The sequence below is a fragment of the Neopelma chrysocephalum genome, unplaced genomic scaffold (genome assembly GCF_003984885.1).
Source record: "Neopelma chrysocephalum unplaced genomic scaffold, ASM398488v2 Primary Assembly neopelma1_65, whole genome shotgun sequence".
NCBI lineage: Eukaryota > Metazoa > Chordata > Aves > Passeriformes > Pipridae > Neopelma > Neopelma chrysocephalum.
Window position 1 is genome coordinate 2,915,026 of NW_020897722.1, and position 16,737 is coordinate 2,931,762.

Here is a 16,737-nt window from a genome sequence, read left to right on the forward strand (position 1 = left end):
TGGAGAAGCTGATGGATCTCCAGAGTGCAGTGGAGATGGATTTTCAGCCTAGGTCAGGCTCTAGGGACAGTGGAGGACCTTGTAGAATGCACCAAATGGCTTTTTGCTGCTGTGATCCCAAGTGCAGTGAGATGGTTATACAGATCTCCAGCAGAAAAAAACCCTCCAATTAGCTGCCAAGGTCCCTCAGCTTTACAAGAAGCTGATTCCTGATTTCAGGGCTTAATGGAGGCTCAGGAGAGCCTGGGCAGGCTGATGCTGCGCAAAACAACACATAGTCCTTTCCTGTGAACATAAAAACATATAAACCACCTCTCTGGTGGTCATGCTCATTGAACTGTGCAGGTTTAGAGGCAGAGATTACATTGGAAAAACTGCCAGTGTGCTCCTGCTTGTGGGGAGCCTGCCAGGAGGGTCTCACAGCCCCACCAGTGCCGGGCACAGAGAAGCCCCTGCCAGCCCCATGGACCCAGGGCTTTGTGTGAACCTCCCCAGTGCCAGTGCCATTTGGGGAGCGAGGTGTTCAGCCCAAAGGCAAGGGCGGGCAGAGGATAATGAAGCATTTTGACACATAAAAAAGCACAGAAATGGGCTGTGGCAGGGGGTGATGTGTTCTTTCTACCAGAACAATCTCAGAGATGTATTGCCAAGTAACTGTGAGAACATATAGTATGAATACGAGGCAATTATCTCACTTAGTGGCCTGTAGTTAAAGCCCAAAAGCATTGTGTAATTGGGCAGGGGCTGTTTATCCTTAGAAATAAATGTTTTAGCACCATGTGAGGTCAAAGAAATTACACTGTGATCCAGGTAATAATAATAACCTTGAATAGTTTGCTCTCCTGTAATGCCTTTCATCTAGATTTGCGAGCACTTTCTCACCATACATTAATCCTCACCACCCTCTGTGCTCTAAGAAAGACTGATATTATGATCGGTGCACAATAGCACCGGGAGGGACGGAGGAGACTTGCCCAAGGTCAGGGAACAGGCTGGCAGCAAAGCTGGGAACACAGCCCGGGGTGGTGGCAGTGCCCTGGGTTGAGGGACCGGCACTGCTCCTCACGGATCAATGCCTGTCTTGTGCAGGGGACGAGGAACATGGAGTTGTTACAGTGGACATGGAACATGGACCAAAAGGGCTGTCCAGCCCTGGCACAGGCTGTCCAGGGGCAGTGCTGGAATCATCATCCTCGGAGGGATTTAAAGCAGTTGTAGATGTGGTGCTTTGTGGTCTCATTTGTAAGACCAACACAACCAAAGATCTGCATCCTGGCCCTTTACACCCCCCCTCCCCCCGAAATGCTGCTCACGAGCTGCACATCTTCTTGCTGTCATTCCTTTTCCAAACTCCTTTCGGGAGGGTGGAAGGATCGCTCTGAGGTAGATGGGAAGCTGGTTGGATTCTGACAGTTCTGAAAGCTTTCCTCATTACAGATGACAATCACCTATTATCATCATCATCATCGTGCCGATAATTGAGTGTTTTGTAGGCAGAGGTGCTATTTTCTGAAATTCTGAGAAATGCTCTGAACTGCGAGATGAGGGTGGCACTGGATGAGGGCATTTGGTGGTGGCTGTCGTGATTATAACATCTCCAAACACCATTACAGGGCGCTGGGCTTATTTTCCCATTAAATGGATTTGATCCTATGCACTTACATCCTCGTGGAGTGGCATCCGACGGGCAGTTTTCAAATGAGAAAACCAGAATTAACCATTTAGGACCTCGAGAGCTGCCTCCTGATGAGGGATGTGGCTGCCATAACCTCACTGCAATGCAGGAACTTTCCTCACGGGCAAAGAGCCATTCCCGGAAAAGCTGATAGGCACAGAGTAAACAGGCCACTTATTTGTTGCTGTTTTCTCAGCCTGGAAGTCAGCAGTGAAACCCCTTTGCTCTGCATCCCTGGCAGGGATGCCCCGTGGCACAGGGAGGGTACCAGGGTTCCAAAAGCCCTCTGTGACTCCCAATTTCATGGAGACCAACCAAAAACTCTCTGTTTGCTCTTAGGTGATTACTTTGGGATCCTGATGGAGGCAAAAGTGACCAGCTTCCCCTTCAGCGTCCTGGATAACCCCATGTACTGGGGCAGCACAGCCATCTACCTGGGCTGGTCCCTCATGTGAGTACATGCCCCTACAAACACCTCCTGTTGTAGGGCGACTGTGGGGTCTGTGTCTGGCAGGGCATGAGGTGCCAGGCTGCACCGGGGGTTGAAGGGGCACTTGATGATGGCAGTCAGCAATTCAATTGCAGGGAAAGTGCAACATGCCCTGACATCTGGCCTCCTGGCTATTTTTGTGCGTGGAAAATCTTGTGCTGTCATAAAAGACTTGCAGCTTTAGTTTGTAGAAAAATAAATAGCGGACAAGTGCTGGGGAGAGGAGGCATCAGCAAATGCTCTGCAGCTGAACGAGTTCCTTGGCAGGCTCTGCACGTGGAAAAATCAACAGTCAGGGCCAAATTCGTGCAGGGTGTCACTCGGCAGGGGCAGGGCATTGATATGGGGAGCAGTGTGACCCTGTAATTACTCTGAAAAAAGTCAAAACAAGCCAAGCCACCCTTTTCCCCCACTGCACGGTGATAACACTTCCGAAACACTTCTCGTGTGATACAACACAGCTTAATAGCCTGCTTAGGAGGAAATGAATAGGCTGTAATTTAGCAACAAATGAGCAATATACTCTATTCAATGTAACAAGTTTGATGTGGTTTTCATTTAATATCACATTTTATTTATTTGCCCAGGAGAAAAACACCCGGCTGTGTTACTTCAGGAGCCTGTGGAGTGTTGTGGGCTGCTATCACTAGATATTTTGCACTGGCGCTCCTGACTGTGACCACCTCTCTTCTACTTGGGTGGAAAAAATGAAGTGCTTTGCCACTTTCTAGTCATTTTTTCAGCCATGTGTGCAGCCCCTGGTAATAAGTAAAGCTGATGGTTTCTCTCCTGTCTCCACTGAGCTTGTTGCAGTTCGTTCTGCACTTGAAATCACCCCCGGTGCCATCAGGGCTGGTTGCATGAGGCTGTTTCCCTTCCTGGCAGAGCCATGGCACTGGATGGGGTCTAAATCCTGGGAAATGGTGCACAAGGGCCAGAGCGAGCTCACTGCTGACAGTGCTGGGCAGGATAGTTGGCCACAGGGCTGGCAGCAGCACAATGGAAGCATGGATATTGCTGGGGAGGGTGGGACAGACCTGGGGCAGGATGACCCACCCCATACCATACCATGACCCCCACAGCAAAGCAGAAGGAGGAATTAGACTAGGAGGAATTACAAGGAGAGTTTTATTTGTTTTAAGATCAGCAACCATCAACTACTTCCTAGAACCTTTGCAGAATCCACAGAACCCTCCTGAGCTGTTTCTGTCACAGAATCCCTTCTCACCCCTCTCACCAGGTGCACATTGTTCGGTCTTCCACCAGAATTCTGGGCAAAAGCAGCTCTAAGCAGCTCAATACAGCAGTGATTGCTTCTTTTTCTTGTTAAAAGGCTGCCACCATTAAGGCCAGTGAGGCATGACAAATAATTGCTGTTAACAAATTGCTGGAGCTGTGCAAAGTGGCACCAAGACACCGCCCGCCTGCCCGGGGGAAGCTCAGCACAACCCTTCTCACGGTGGTTTTGGCTGTTTCTCTTCCCTGTGATCTCAGTTCACAGAATCATGGAATCATTTAGGTTGGAAAAGCATTCTAAGATCGAGTCCAACCATTAACCCAGCACTGGCATGTTCACCACTAAACCATGTCCCCAAGTGCCACATCTACACAGCTTTTAAATCCCTCCAGGGATGATAACTCCATCACTGCCCTGGACAGCCTGTGCCAGGGCTAGCCAGCCCTATTGGGGAAAAGATTTTTCCTAACATCCAATCTAAACTTCCCCTGGCACAACTTGAAGCCATTTCCCCTTGTCACCTTCTGTGGGAGCAAAGACCAACCCCCACCTGGCTCCCCCCTCCTGCCAGGGAGTTGCAGAGAGCAAGAAGGTCCCCCCTGAGCCTCCTTTTCTCTAGGCTGAGCCCCCCCAGCTCCCTCAGCCGCTCCTGGTGCTCCAGACCCTTCCCCAGCTCCATTTTCCTTCTCTGGACACCCTCCAGTTGCTGAGGTTTTTTGGGGGAGTCACAGCTCTCTCCTTAGGTCCCAGGGCTTGCAGAAGTTGTTGGTGTCTGCCCTTGGAAGCCAGAGCTAAAGTCTCAGCTTTGTGGTAGTGGGAGGGATGCTGGAGGAATGTGTTTGCCATCTGGTTCTGGTCAGACCTAAAACACAGAGCATGTTTGTTCTCCCTTGGTGATGTATCACACTCCACATCACGGTGTCAGAGCCCAAAGGATTGATTATTTTCATCCATAAGGTCATATAAACACACCACATAAACCAGCTTGCCCTCTGACTTCATTCCAGCCTTAAAAGCATCAAGTGGGGCAACAACCCACTTGCCATGGGAAGCTGCAGCAAGGCTGGGGATGGACAGACTCCCTACCCAAAAAAAAGCCCTGCCAGGACCACAAAACCTTCCTGGCTGATTCATCATTGATGCTGCTACGATGAGTCCTTGCCCAGTATGTAGGTTGAGCTTGTAACAGTTCACCCAAATGCTGCTCATCACCTGCATCCAGCAACCTCATTTCTTCTGCAAGACAAATGGAGCATTCACTGTTTAGGGACAGCTTTGTGTGTCTCCGGTAGGGAAGTGTTCTAACTCACAGCAACAGGCTGCATAAATCAGAGCTGGAGCTGCAGCCAAATGATGCAATTAGAGGTCTTGCTGTCAACAAACAATCATGTAAATTTGTTCTCTCTGATAGGAATCAAGGAGGAGACATGACTAAGCATGTAATAGCAGGGGGTTGGGAGAAGAAGAAGTTGCCCGAAGCTTCCTAATGAGGGAAAAGTTATTGCAAAATGAAAACAGTGAAAAGGTGAAGATTTGTGGGTGCCTCTCCAGGAAGTGATGAGGCCAGGTGGTACCTGAGCAGGGCTCCAGTAAGAGGTTTAGGTAGCTCAGTCCCTCCTCTGTAGGCATGTTTTCCCAGCAGCACGAGTCACAGAATGGTTTGGGTTGGAAGGAACCTTAAACCTCATCTCCTTCTCACAGCTCCTCTATGTTTCTGTGACACCTCTCTTTAGAGCAGAAGGTGATGGGGATTTTTGGTCCCAAATCTTTGGCCTCAGTGCTAAAAGCCACAGCCATCTCCATTGCATCCACAGTTCTTGATTACCTTTGCCCACAACCAGACAGTGCAGAGCAGTGGGTGGCATCGGCCCCCTGTGCTGTGCCTGGTGACATCTTGCTGGAGGACACCATTCCACTGGGCCTTGGGAGGTGACAGGACACGTTTCTAAAACATCTTGAAATGGGTTTAGAGGTGAACCAAGCCCCCAGCACCCAGCCCAGATGCAGCACCCACCCCAGCACCCTTCAAAGGGTAGACATGGACCTTACCATCCCTTGCCATCCCTATCCCTGTGATGGCTCAGGCCCCACTTTGATCTATAGGGTGCCATACACTGCTCTCTCTGCCAAGAGTCCCCTGCACCCTGGGTGGCCCACCTTTCTGGGACATCAGGCACTTCCCTTAGAGCACGGGCTGGGAGCCACAGCCATACTTCAGCAGCTGCTCAGCCCTTAAACATCCCTATAATCTCAGGATTTAGCATCAAAGCAGCAGCTCTTCTAGCAGAGACGTGCAGGGATCAGACTTAAAATAAGTCACCGAAATAGGCTGGCGAAGAGTCTTTGCCAAGTAACATCTGCCTAAGACAGTTAACATTGAGCACAAAAAAAACCCCAGCCCTTTTGTTTGCTTCTGTTTAATGAGCGAGAGCTCTCATGGAGCCCAGTGTCTCATTTCGCTTTCTCAGCCAGGTCTTGCATAAGCCCATGTACTTACCTGATCTTTTCCTTCTCTTTCAAAACAGGCACGCCAGCCCAGCTGGCCTTTTGCTGACAGCTGTAGTGGCAATTTCCTACACAATCGCCATGCTGTATGAGGGGTGAGTAGCTGTGCAGAACTGGAGAGCTTCTAATTATTTCTACCAGCTTTAACTCCCGAGGTTTCGGAGAACTGCACAAGTAGAGATGATTTTTTCCAATTAATTCAGCAGGGGAAGAAGGAAAACAGAGGATTGTTTTTCAATTGTTTTGATAATGGGCAGATTCCGCTCTCAAACTATTTGCTGAGTTCTAGGAACATTTGTGCATTTGTTTGTTTTTATCAAAATGAGATCTTTTTTCCTTTCGGATGCCTGGTTTTGTCTATAGAAGAACAATAAGGAAGGCAGTGAGACAACTCATTATGTCCTCTGAAGAGTCCCTACAAGAAGTGCTCGCATTTTGTAGTTCTTTGGATGGGCTTCTCTGATATTTTGCACCACAATAGCCTGGCAGCAGAGGATGGAACAGACTGGAATAATTCCCAGAAGTAGCAGTTGTACTGCAGCAGTGAAAGGTCTTTTGTGTTTGGAAGGGAGGAGAAGATGCAGAGTGGCAAGGTCTGCGTGCAGGGGAGTCTGAGTGTGTGCTGAGCCTTGTCCCATGCAGCACAGAGATGGTCCTTGGTGGAAGCAGCTTGTAGCTGCTCCACAATCCAGAGAGACTGAGACGAGGATTGCCATGGCACAGGAATAGTCAGGCTGTGCCAACCTGTGAAGGACAGAGTTTCTCGGTGCACAGTAATCTTGATTTTAATTCTTCCTCCCTGCTTTTGCCCCTCTCTTTTGTCTCTGTCCCCTCTCTCCCCAAATTCCCATCCTCCTAACTACAGGCCTTTCACAGAGGAAATCTACCGGCAGAAACAGAAGGGAGTGAAGAACAAGTAGCCACAGGTATGTTTGCTGATCGGCAGTTTCAGCTGCTTTGCCAGGCTCCCCCACCTACGAGCACCCCTGCCCAGCCCTGCCTTCTCTGGCTCCTCCAGAACCCGTCCCACACTCCTCAAGGCTTTTGAGCCTCAAACCTCTGCAAAAACCCAGGCAGGAAGGCTTTTCACAGCAGCAGTTTTGTCCGCCTCCTGGCACCCAACCAGCAGCCCCCAAATTGTTTTGATTATACACTTGAGAATCAGTGCGAGGCAAAATTGCTGGGAAGCTTTGAAGCTCCAGGCTTAGTCTGAATCAGGCAGAAAAAAGCAGCTATTGGCCATGGCAGGTGCTCCAGTGAGTGGCAGGGATGGTGTGAGAGGGCACGTGTGCCTGGTCATCCCTTAGGGAAATCAGGCATCCCTGCTCCGACTGCCCCTTGTCTGAGCCGGGAGCACTTCTGCACATGGGCTCACCCTAAAAGCTCAGCCCAGGCTTGTTTTGGGGGCCAAAGGCTTCTGCAAAAGCACAAGTTCCTGGCCAGGCTCCTTTCCCTGGGGTTCAGTGCCACCCTGTAACCCCCAGTGCATCTGCCCACTGGTGGTTGGAGAGTTGGGACAATCCCACGGCACTGCTGAGGTTTTGGCAGCCCCGTAACTGCTGCTCTGATGGAAATGCTGTGGCACCACTGAGGTCCCTAATGGACTCCTGTCCCTTTGCCTCTTGCAGAGCACTGTCTCAGGTACCTCGTGCCTCTCTGGTCCCCGCGCTGTCAGATTTCCCTGTTTTCCTACTGAGATGTATCCTACTAATTAGCCCAGCAAACCTTTAATGAGCTGACCAAGCTCCCTGCGGCACTGGAAGTGATCAGAGGAACAGCCCGAGCGTGGTGGCATCTCCTCACCACAGCCCACGGGAGATGGAGGTCCCTGTCCCCAGGTCTCTGTCCCCAACTCCGGGTCACTGCAGCTCCTGATGCTCTCACGGGAATTACACAGTGCGGAACCTCCTGACCTCTTCTCCCCCAGCGATTGTTGGAGATCTTCAGGGGAAAAAGCAATTCCCTCTGGACTGGAGGGACATTTCACAAGTGAGCTCTGAGCATGGGGAAGCACCGGCTCCAGCTGTTCCTGAAGAGCATCTGAAGGTGCTGCCAAAGAGCCATGGGAAGCAGACAAAAGCTCAGGTGAAGCAACAGAGAGGGTTCAGGAGCCCCTGAGGATTCAAACAGAGCTGGGGAAGGAAGAGGGGAAACTGCTGCAAACTCAACAACAGCAAAACATGCTGCAAACCCAACAACAACCCCCCTCTTTTTTAGAAGAGGGAACCTCCCCATCCAGAACTGCAGTTTCCACTTTGCAGAGGTCTCCCGCCACAGAGAGCCCTGCAGTGTCTCTGCACAGTTGCAAAGACTCAGAGAAAGGTGACTGAAAAGCACAGAGATGTGAATGTATGACCTAACCCACTGCCCAAGGGGGATGGAGGGACGGCAGCTGTCCCGTGGGGAAACCCTAGCATGGAGAAGACCCAGGGGAAGAGCCAATCCCTGTCTGCACCCTGCAGATGTCTCACCCCTGGCCCTGTTGATGCCCCGGCCCCCTCCACACCCACCCAGTCCCTCCTTTTCCCTTATGGGCCACATGAGGGTCCTTCTGCTTTCCCCTGCACCCAGTGCCTTCCAGCTGTTTTTCACTGCCTTGCAGGGACAGTGGGTGGGAGGGAGAGAAAGGGCTGCTTCTGCCTTCCACACCGTGCAGCAGCCAGGTACAGATCTGCCCCTCCGCCTCTGCCACCAGCCTCAACAGGTCCCAGATCCTGCCTTGAACAGAAAGACTTCAGAGGTGATGCTCCAGAGCCAGGCTCTGTGTTTACAGATTCCCAGAACAGTTTGAGAAATAAACTGTAAATGACCAAACAAGCAGCAATGGCATTGGAGAAGGAGCTGCTCCCGCACGGGCGCCGGGATGTGGTGCCACATCTCAGCATCACAGAGTCCCCTCCATGGAGGGTCCTCCCTCTTCCCAGTGTCACCTCCACCAAACGGTTCCATTTCCTTTTGCTTTTGCATGTTGTAATTCACCCTCCAGGCATTGCTCAGCAGGAATTAAAAGTGTTGGTCTCTTTTCAATCCGGCCTCCCATTTCCTCTGGACAGGCTCACGGACGCCTTGTTTGTGTTTCATCATTTTAGGGCCATTACACATAGATTTATTTTTTATTGCCACCTCAACAACCTTCCTCTTAAAGATTTGGGCATAGTATTTTATTTTTAGATAAGTTTCCACATCCCCTTCACAGTTAATGTTTATAGACAGAGGCTAAACCAGCCCAGTACCCATAGCAACCAGTGAGGAGAGGATACATTGCATTATTCAGACAATTTATGTCAGAGTTGCCAGTCCTGGCTCAAAGTCTCTGATGTCAATAAACTTGGATTTGTTGATAAGTGAAATCAGTATTTACCGGAGAGACACGTGCTGGGTCGGGAAGAATTATTCTTCATGAGAAGGCAGCGAGGGCCGTATTTGTGCTGTCTCATTCCCCGTCTGTGGACCATGTGCGCCCTTTCCTGCCACCACTGCAAGGCCAAGGGGGGACCCCAGTTGTACCATTCCCCTCCCCAGCCAGCATCAGCCTCTTAAAAATGTGTGTGTGTCACTATAAATCCCAGTGATGGAGCTGCTTCCCATCCTGTGCCCACAGCATCCCAAAAGCACAGGGGTTTGGTGCTGCACCGGGACCGGCTTCATGGACTACTTTCCCATTGATCTGCCATTTCCAACCCTTCCCACTTCCCAGCTGTTCTGTGTTGGCTTTGCATTGCACAAGTGTTTTTCTGGGGTTATGCCAGATGCATCCCTGCTTTTAGTAGCTCTTCCTGCAGCAGCCAGCACGGATTAATGTGTCGCTGCCTTTGTAGAACTGGTTCTGGCTGCCATAGAGCTGGAGTCTGATATTTTAGAGGCATCTGCTCTGTTCCCTAAAGCAATCTGAGGAGCTGGAAGGTGATGTTCCAGCCCATATCACGGGGCCCAAGCCCACCTTTCTCCCTTGGGCAGGGAATGGCCCTGGCCAGGACCGGTCCTGGGTGGTGCCGTGCTGCTCCCCAGGGCTGCAAGGAGGGAAACACAGACCGTTGTTTATGCTGTTTTATGGTATTTAACAACAAGAGTTTAGGGGACTCTCTTTGGTTATAGGGAAAAAATTGTGATTCCAATTACCTACTATTTCTAAGAATTTGAGATTCCAGAGGGAGGGGATGAAGCCTTCAGGCTGAGTATGAAGCATTGGTAGTGTCACAGCCGTTTCCCCACTTCCTAGCTGCAGCTGGGGCATATTCTACATTGATGCAGGGATGGGCCTTGGGGCCTCCAGGTCAGAATATGAGTCGTGCTGCTTCCAAAGGAGAGACCTGCACTGCAGGACCCCCAGGACCAGCCGGCTGCAGCCTCAGCTCTGTGCTGGCACAGGCGGGTGCATCCCTCCAGCTCTTGCAGAAGCATTGAGGACCAAATGAGGTCCCTGGAAAGGGGGTCATGGAGCTATTTTCATAACTTCATGCCTTCAAAATACAGTGTGGGGCTTGCTGGGCCCACTGGAGGTTGGCAGGGGGGTTGTTTTTAGCCTTGGGAATTGCTTCACATGAGGCTGTGTGCTGACGCCACAGATAACGCTTCCATTGAAGTTTGGGATATTTCTCCAGAGCAAACACCAGGAAAGGAGAAACTAGTTAAATCACAACTGCCTGGCAGGGACAGCTGCGTCACCGAGGCCATTGCTCTTCACTGCCTCAGGTCACCCTGTGCCACTGCACAGCCCCCACAGCAGCTGGGCCCACCCTCGTGGAGGTTTCCTCCCTGGGGTCACTTGTGTGGCTCCTCCACACACGCCTCCCTTCCATGAAACTGGATGTTTGGGATGAGGAGATCACCTGTACAAACCCAAACATCCCAGCAATGCAGGGCCAGCTCCACACTCACGGGATACTTCATCCAGGAACCCTTTGGGAGATGGAGCCTGCATCCTGTGGTCCTTTCCCTGATGGTGGTGACATCCAGGACCAGGGACACGTTCCCAAAGGCCCCTCCCTCTGTTGTGACCGCCCATAACCCCGTGTTTGCTTTTGCCCAGTGAAGCTGTGCTGCCTTGCCCCGGGGGAGGGACAGCCAGGGGCCCTTACGTGGCAAACAACCACGGGAATAAACAGGGAATAAACACGTGGCGCAATCGGGGCAGCACGTGAGGCACTGGCAGGATGGGGAGCTCGCCATCCCCACAGGGCTCCTGCTTGCTGAGGCTGCACTTTTGCTATTTGGGAAGATGGAAGGGAAGGAAATGGGGGTCTCAGGGCTCTGGTGGTGGCTCTCACACCCATCCCAGTGCTGAGGCTCAACCTCGGCTTTTTTGCCCATGGTTGGGATTTGATGTAAAAGCAAAGATGAGCTGGGAGTACAGGTGGTACAGGAACAGTTTGGGCACTTAATCCCTTAATCCAGAGAAGGTGGACAGGGGACACAACGGGACTTACATTTACAGGGGAATATCCAGCCTCTTCTATCCCCACTTATAGGGAAAACAGTCTAGGCTTTAAATGGTCACAAAGAAATGCAATGGGAAGAACAGCCAGGTGGGAAACTATTCCCAGGTGGGAATCTATTTTCGAGTGGGAAACATCCAGAGCTGGAGCCCAAACAAATGTCTGGGGCAGAACCAGGATCCTGGGGCAGAGCCACATAGGCAGCTGGCTTCTGCTCAGGGATCTGGGATACAGGCCGTTCCCAACTCATGGGTGCCCAGGGGATGCTTTGAAATTCCCCACAGTGCCAGGAGAGCAGCAGCACCCCATGCCCACTGTCCCCCTGCCCATGGCATCCCCCTGCCAGGGACAGTGTGGAGAAGACACTGTCCAGCCCATCCCAGCCCATCTCCACCCTCACCCCGGGGGCTGTTACGCACGGAGCTCCCACCATGAGCCAGAGGACAAGTTACGGAGCTCCCGCCATGAGCCAGAGGACAAGTTACGAGGCTGTTTTCCTTAATCTTCACGCTCAACAGCGGCCCCGGGACAGCCCGGTGAGCTGGACACGCTGTGCCGCATCCTCCTTGGATCCTGTTTCAAAGGAAAAAATGGTAGGAATGTGCTGCTTTTTCCATGTTGCGTGGTCTTCAGAAAGGAGCTGTTTACGGAGCGTGGCTCCTTTCCCAACCAGGGTCGCAGGAGGTCGCAGGGCCAACAGAGCCCCGAGAAGATGTCGGGGCCAGGCTCTCCCTGCGGTTCTGTGCTGCTGCACCTGGGCTGGGAGCCTCGAGGGTCCTCTATTTGGGCACCAGCTCAGCCCTTGCCCAGCCCAATCCCCCCAACACCTCCACCCCTGCGCCCTCAGCCCCTCTGGACCCACAGCCAGAGCAGCAAGAGCAGATGTGGGACCTGGACAGAAAACACCTCCAGCCTCCAAGCCCTCAGCACCACTACCCATCCCTCTGCCAGCTCCAGCCCAGTGATGCCTGCCTGGCTCCCTGCCTCCTCTTGGGCTTTAGTTTTTGTCCTACAACCCTGGCAGCCATCACTATTTCCATGGGAACCTTCCTGAAATGCAGCAATGTGTCCGCTGGGGTCACTGAGCCTCCCTCTCCCCTGTGCCTTATATTCCAAGCCCAGTTTCTGCCCATCTCCAGTTACAGGTGACATTTCTCTCTAATCCCAGGGAAGCTGCTGCTCTTTGGAAAGGAGCAGAAAGTGCCAGAGTTTGGGAACACATCCAGGACATGCAGACACCTTTGTCCATGCAGGATGCTGGCAGGATGCTGCTGCATCCAAGTGAACTGTGGGCAAGAGGATGGCATGAGAGGGGATGGGAACTGGGAGCAGGGGATTTCCAGGGTGCTCCTGGCTTGGAGCTGCATCGTGCTGGACACAGGGATGGCGTCTCTGAGGGAGCTCTTGCCACCCCTTGCCTGGATGACTCAAGGAGCTGGGGATTTGAGACATGTCTCAGGCTTTCAAAGTCTCTGTTAATCAAATCCCAAAAGCTAAAAGTAATCAAGAGACATGAAAAGTGTTGCTAAAGAAGCAGAGAGTGGGGGAAGGAAACAAATAAAGCCACCCCCCTGGTCCCCAGTGACAGAGCAGCCCACTTCTGCATCATATCTCATCTGGGAAAAATTATATGTTGGGAATTACGTGCTTCTTCTGAAAAGCCTTAAAGGAGATTTAATAAAATGAGACAAGCTAATAATATAGGGAATTAATAGCAACCCTGGATGCTGCATCTTGATTTAATCAGATGCTTTTCCCCAGGGGGACAAGCAAAAGCTATGGCTAAAGCCTCCCTTCCCTTCCCTACCCAGCTGCTCCCCTCTTTCTCTGGCTATCCACTCCTTCTCCTATCCCAGGAGAGCAGCCAGGGTAGGATTTGGGGTCCCACAAGACCCTGCTGTCCACCAGCAGCTGCTGGGAAAGACACAGCCCACGCTGGTTCTTTGGGAGCAGGATAAGGAGACAGATGCCAGCCTGCTGCACACCCACCAGGGAGAGGGTCCCTGTCTGAAGAACAGGTCCCTGTGCTGGGGAAGAAAAGCAGGAATTGGGGAGCTGGGCTGGGGAGTGGACTTGGTTCCATGTGTGTACTTTCTCAGGAGCCGGGGAATGCCGCGCGCTGCTGCGTCAGGAATGAGCCCTTGCTGGGACATGAAGCACCTTAACGGTGATGATAACGAACTCATGTGGGATTTGCTCCTCTCCGTGGCCCCAGAGAGTTGCGGGGTCTACGTGAGCTGGGTGGGAACGGCACAAACAGCCCTTCCAGTCTTGGCTGTTTCACCGCTTGGACCCGCAGGACCCAACCGTGAACTGAGGCCAGCCCGGCCCCGGGGGGATGATCCTTCCTGGCTCCGCAGCACACTCGGAAACCAAACTCATGTTCTGATGTAATTGTCCTTTTCCGAGTATCCTCCACTCGCCTGTCCCTGTGCTGGGCACCCTGGTGCTGCTCCTGCCTCCTGGAACATTTTGCTTCCTATATTTTAGCTGTGGCTGGTGCCGTGAGCTCTGTTTTGCTTCTGCACAGTTCGTCCAAGCCGGGCCCTGGGGACCCACATGTTCTGTCGCTGGGATGTTTGTGTGACTTTCGTGGAATTTCCCTTCCTCAGCCACTTGCTCTCGGACACAGGGTGTTTGGCAGGTGGCTGGTAAATCCATGAGGGTGCAAATAGGGAGAAAAATAGCAAAAGAACAGGGATTGATCAATGCTGTAGGGTGATTCCTTTAAAGGTGTCGCTGGGGTTCATGCAGAGCATCCTGTCTGCAGCCCTGGCTGTACCAAACTGCTCCATGAAAGAGCCTGTATACTCCTGAACCAAGCAGGGAGCAAAACATCCCACAAATGGCAGGGGAAAGCTCTGGCAGTCGTGGGGGAAATGCTCTTTTACCTGTTTCTGCTTAAGGCTTGGACTATTTGCAGTCAGGCCAGAAATAGGTGGTGATTTTTAAGATAGTCATAACCGTGGGAAGGCTTTGCCTTGCAGCAAAGTGGATCCTTTTTCATCAATCACTGGAAGAAAATGTGCTCTGCTCCTACCAGGAGATGAGTTTCTAGATGAGCCTGGGAGGACTCAGCCTAATGGCATGTAATGCTCCTCTGCTTGGGCTCTGCGTGACTCCGTGAGGAGCTGGACTCTGGGATGGCACAGGCAGTGCCCATGTCCTCTTCCCTGGGAATTCCTGCTGCTATCGTCTCTCCTCCACCCATCCAGGGTCCCTGACACCCTGTCCTTGCTCTCAGGGGGTCCCTGGCTCCAGTCCCACCCCACCGAGCCCACAGGATCCCAGGGCACATCTGCCTCGAGGTGTGCTCTGCCCAAAGAGCTGCTTAGAAGGAATAAATGGATTTTTTTCCTGTTAGCCCAGGAGCAGGCTTTGAGCAGGCTATTTTTACCTGTTCCTGACACTATTAATAGTTGTATGGTCAACAGTAAACGCTGATCAAGAGATTCGATTTGTCTGTCCCCCAGAGGTTGGCACTTCCTATTCCCCCCGTTGTTTTCCATCAACAGCTTCAATTAAATGATCTTTTTGTTATTTGGGGGTGATACATTTGGGCTTTGTATTCAGCTATTAAACTTCTTTGCTGTCTCACACACAGATTACTAAACATGGGAGACTGTCCCACTTTCTCTCCTCCAAGTGTCCTTGTGCCTCCAGGCAGGATGTTTCCCTGCAGGCAGAGATGAGGCTGAAAAGGGATGTTTAAGTTGCTGCTCTCTTCCAACCCACAGACCAGCACAATTCCTACATAAGTCTTTGAGCAGTGTTTAAATTAATATCCAAGTGTAACACCACACTCGGGGGGGAAGGGGAGGGAGGTGAAAAGTTCAGCACCAGCCACTTCCCAAGTGGAGCTGATGAATTGCACCACTCTGCACCAGTCTGTGTGTTCTACCTGTCACTGAGGTCCCTTTCAGTGCTGTAGGTGAGGATTCTGCTACCCCAAACCTTATTAAAGCATCACCTTTTGTTAAGTTTTGGGTTTTTTTCTAATAGATCATAGAGTCACATAATGGTCTGGATTGGAAGGGATCTGAAAGCTCATCTTGTTCCACCCCCCTGCAATGGGCAGGGACACCCACTAGACCAGGTTGCTCCAAGCCTCATCCAACCTGGCCTTAAACACTGGGCTTCGATGCTGCCACAGCTTCTGTGAGCAACCTGTGCCAGGGCCTCACTACCCTCCCAGAGAAGAATTTCTTCCCAATATCCCATCTACACCTGCCCTGTCAGTGCAAAGCCATTCCCCCTTTTTCTGTCGCTCCACGTCCAAAGACCCTCTCCAGCTCTCTCGGAGCCTCTTTAGGCACTGGAAGGGGCTCTAAGGTCTCCCTGGAGCCTTCTCCCCTCCAGGCTGACCATTCCCGGCTCTCCCAGTGCGGCAACATTCCCATTCCCACTCCCATTCCCCCCGTACCTGCCCTGCACGCGCCCCCGGCCGGGCTCTCTCCTTCCCCCTAGCGGGGGGAATCGGCGCTGCAGCGGCACCGCTTGGCTCCCCGGCACCGGGACCGGGATCGGAACCGGGATTAAGGGAAAGTCGCCGTGCCAAGAACCTCCGCCAAGGGGGCACCGCGCAGCCCCCAGCCCGCGCTGCAGCGCCCGGACCGAGACTTCCCTCTGCTCCCGGTCCCGCGCACCGGAGCTCGCACCGAACGGGGGGTCTTTTCCCCGGTCTCACGGGCGCTTGCACCGGGCAAGTGTAAACTGGAGCAAAACCACTGCGGGAAATAGGGTGGGACCTTCTGCACCCCCCCGTCCCGGGTCCGTGCGTCTCGCGGTCGCTCCACTCCCGGAGCCCCGGAAGCCCCGAGCCGGCTGCGGGGCGCCGGGAGCCCGCACCGGGCTGCGAACAGGACGGATAGAAATCACCGGGGGCCCGGGCTGAGATGCAAAGGGGTTCGTTTACAAACGGGACCGGGAGCGCAAACGGGGCTGCCAAACACCGGGAGCGCGAACCGGGCTGCCAAACACCGGGAGCGCGAACCGGGATGCGAACGGGGCCGGGCTGAGCAGCGTCGGGAGTCCCAGCCGGGCTCCGAGTGGGACCGGGCTGTGAAGCACCGAGAGTGCGAGTGGGGCTGCCAAGCACCGGGAGTGCGAAGGGGACCGGGCTGCCAAGCACCGGGAGCCCCGAGCGGGACGCGAATGAGGCCGGGCTGTGCAGCACTGAGAGTCCCAACGGGGCTGCGAACGGGACCAGGCAGCCAAGCCCCGGGGGTGCGAACGGGACCGGTGTGCGCAGCCCCGGAGCGCGGCCGGGCAGCGGCGGGGGGCGGCGGGCGCGGGCCGGGCGCGGAGCCGGGCGCTGACTCAGCCGCCACCGCCCCGGGCCGTGACGCGCCGAGGGGCGGGCGCTGCCTCCTCCATATAACGCGGCGGCGGCCGT

At 53.1% G+C, this 16,737-nt stretch overlaps 1 protein-coding gene across 2 annotated transcripts in view; it reads left to right on the forward strand.

The window, feature by feature from the left end:
- Nucleotides 1-9,251, forward strand: part of PEMT (phosphatidylethanolamine N-methyltransferase) — a 41,690-nt gene extending 32,439 nt beyond the window's left edge. For both annotated transcript variants that reach the window (XM_027683705.1, XM_027683706.1), the window contains exons 5-8: nucleotides 2,015-2,126; nucleotides 5,928-6,002; nucleotides 6,773-6,833; nucleotides 7,536-9,251. In XM_027683705.1, coding sequence (XP_027539506.1) covers nucleotides 2,015-2,126; nucleotides 5,928-6,002; nucleotides 6,773-6,827 — 242 coding nt within the window. In that variant the 3' untranslated portion in view covers nucleotides 6,828-6,833; nucleotides 7,536-9,251. The remainder of the gene's footprint in view (nucleotides 1-2,014; nucleotides 2,127-5,927; nucleotides 6,003-6,772; nucleotides 6,834-7,535) is intronic.
- The last annotated feature ends 7,486 nt before the right edge of the window (nucleotides 9,252-16,737 follow it).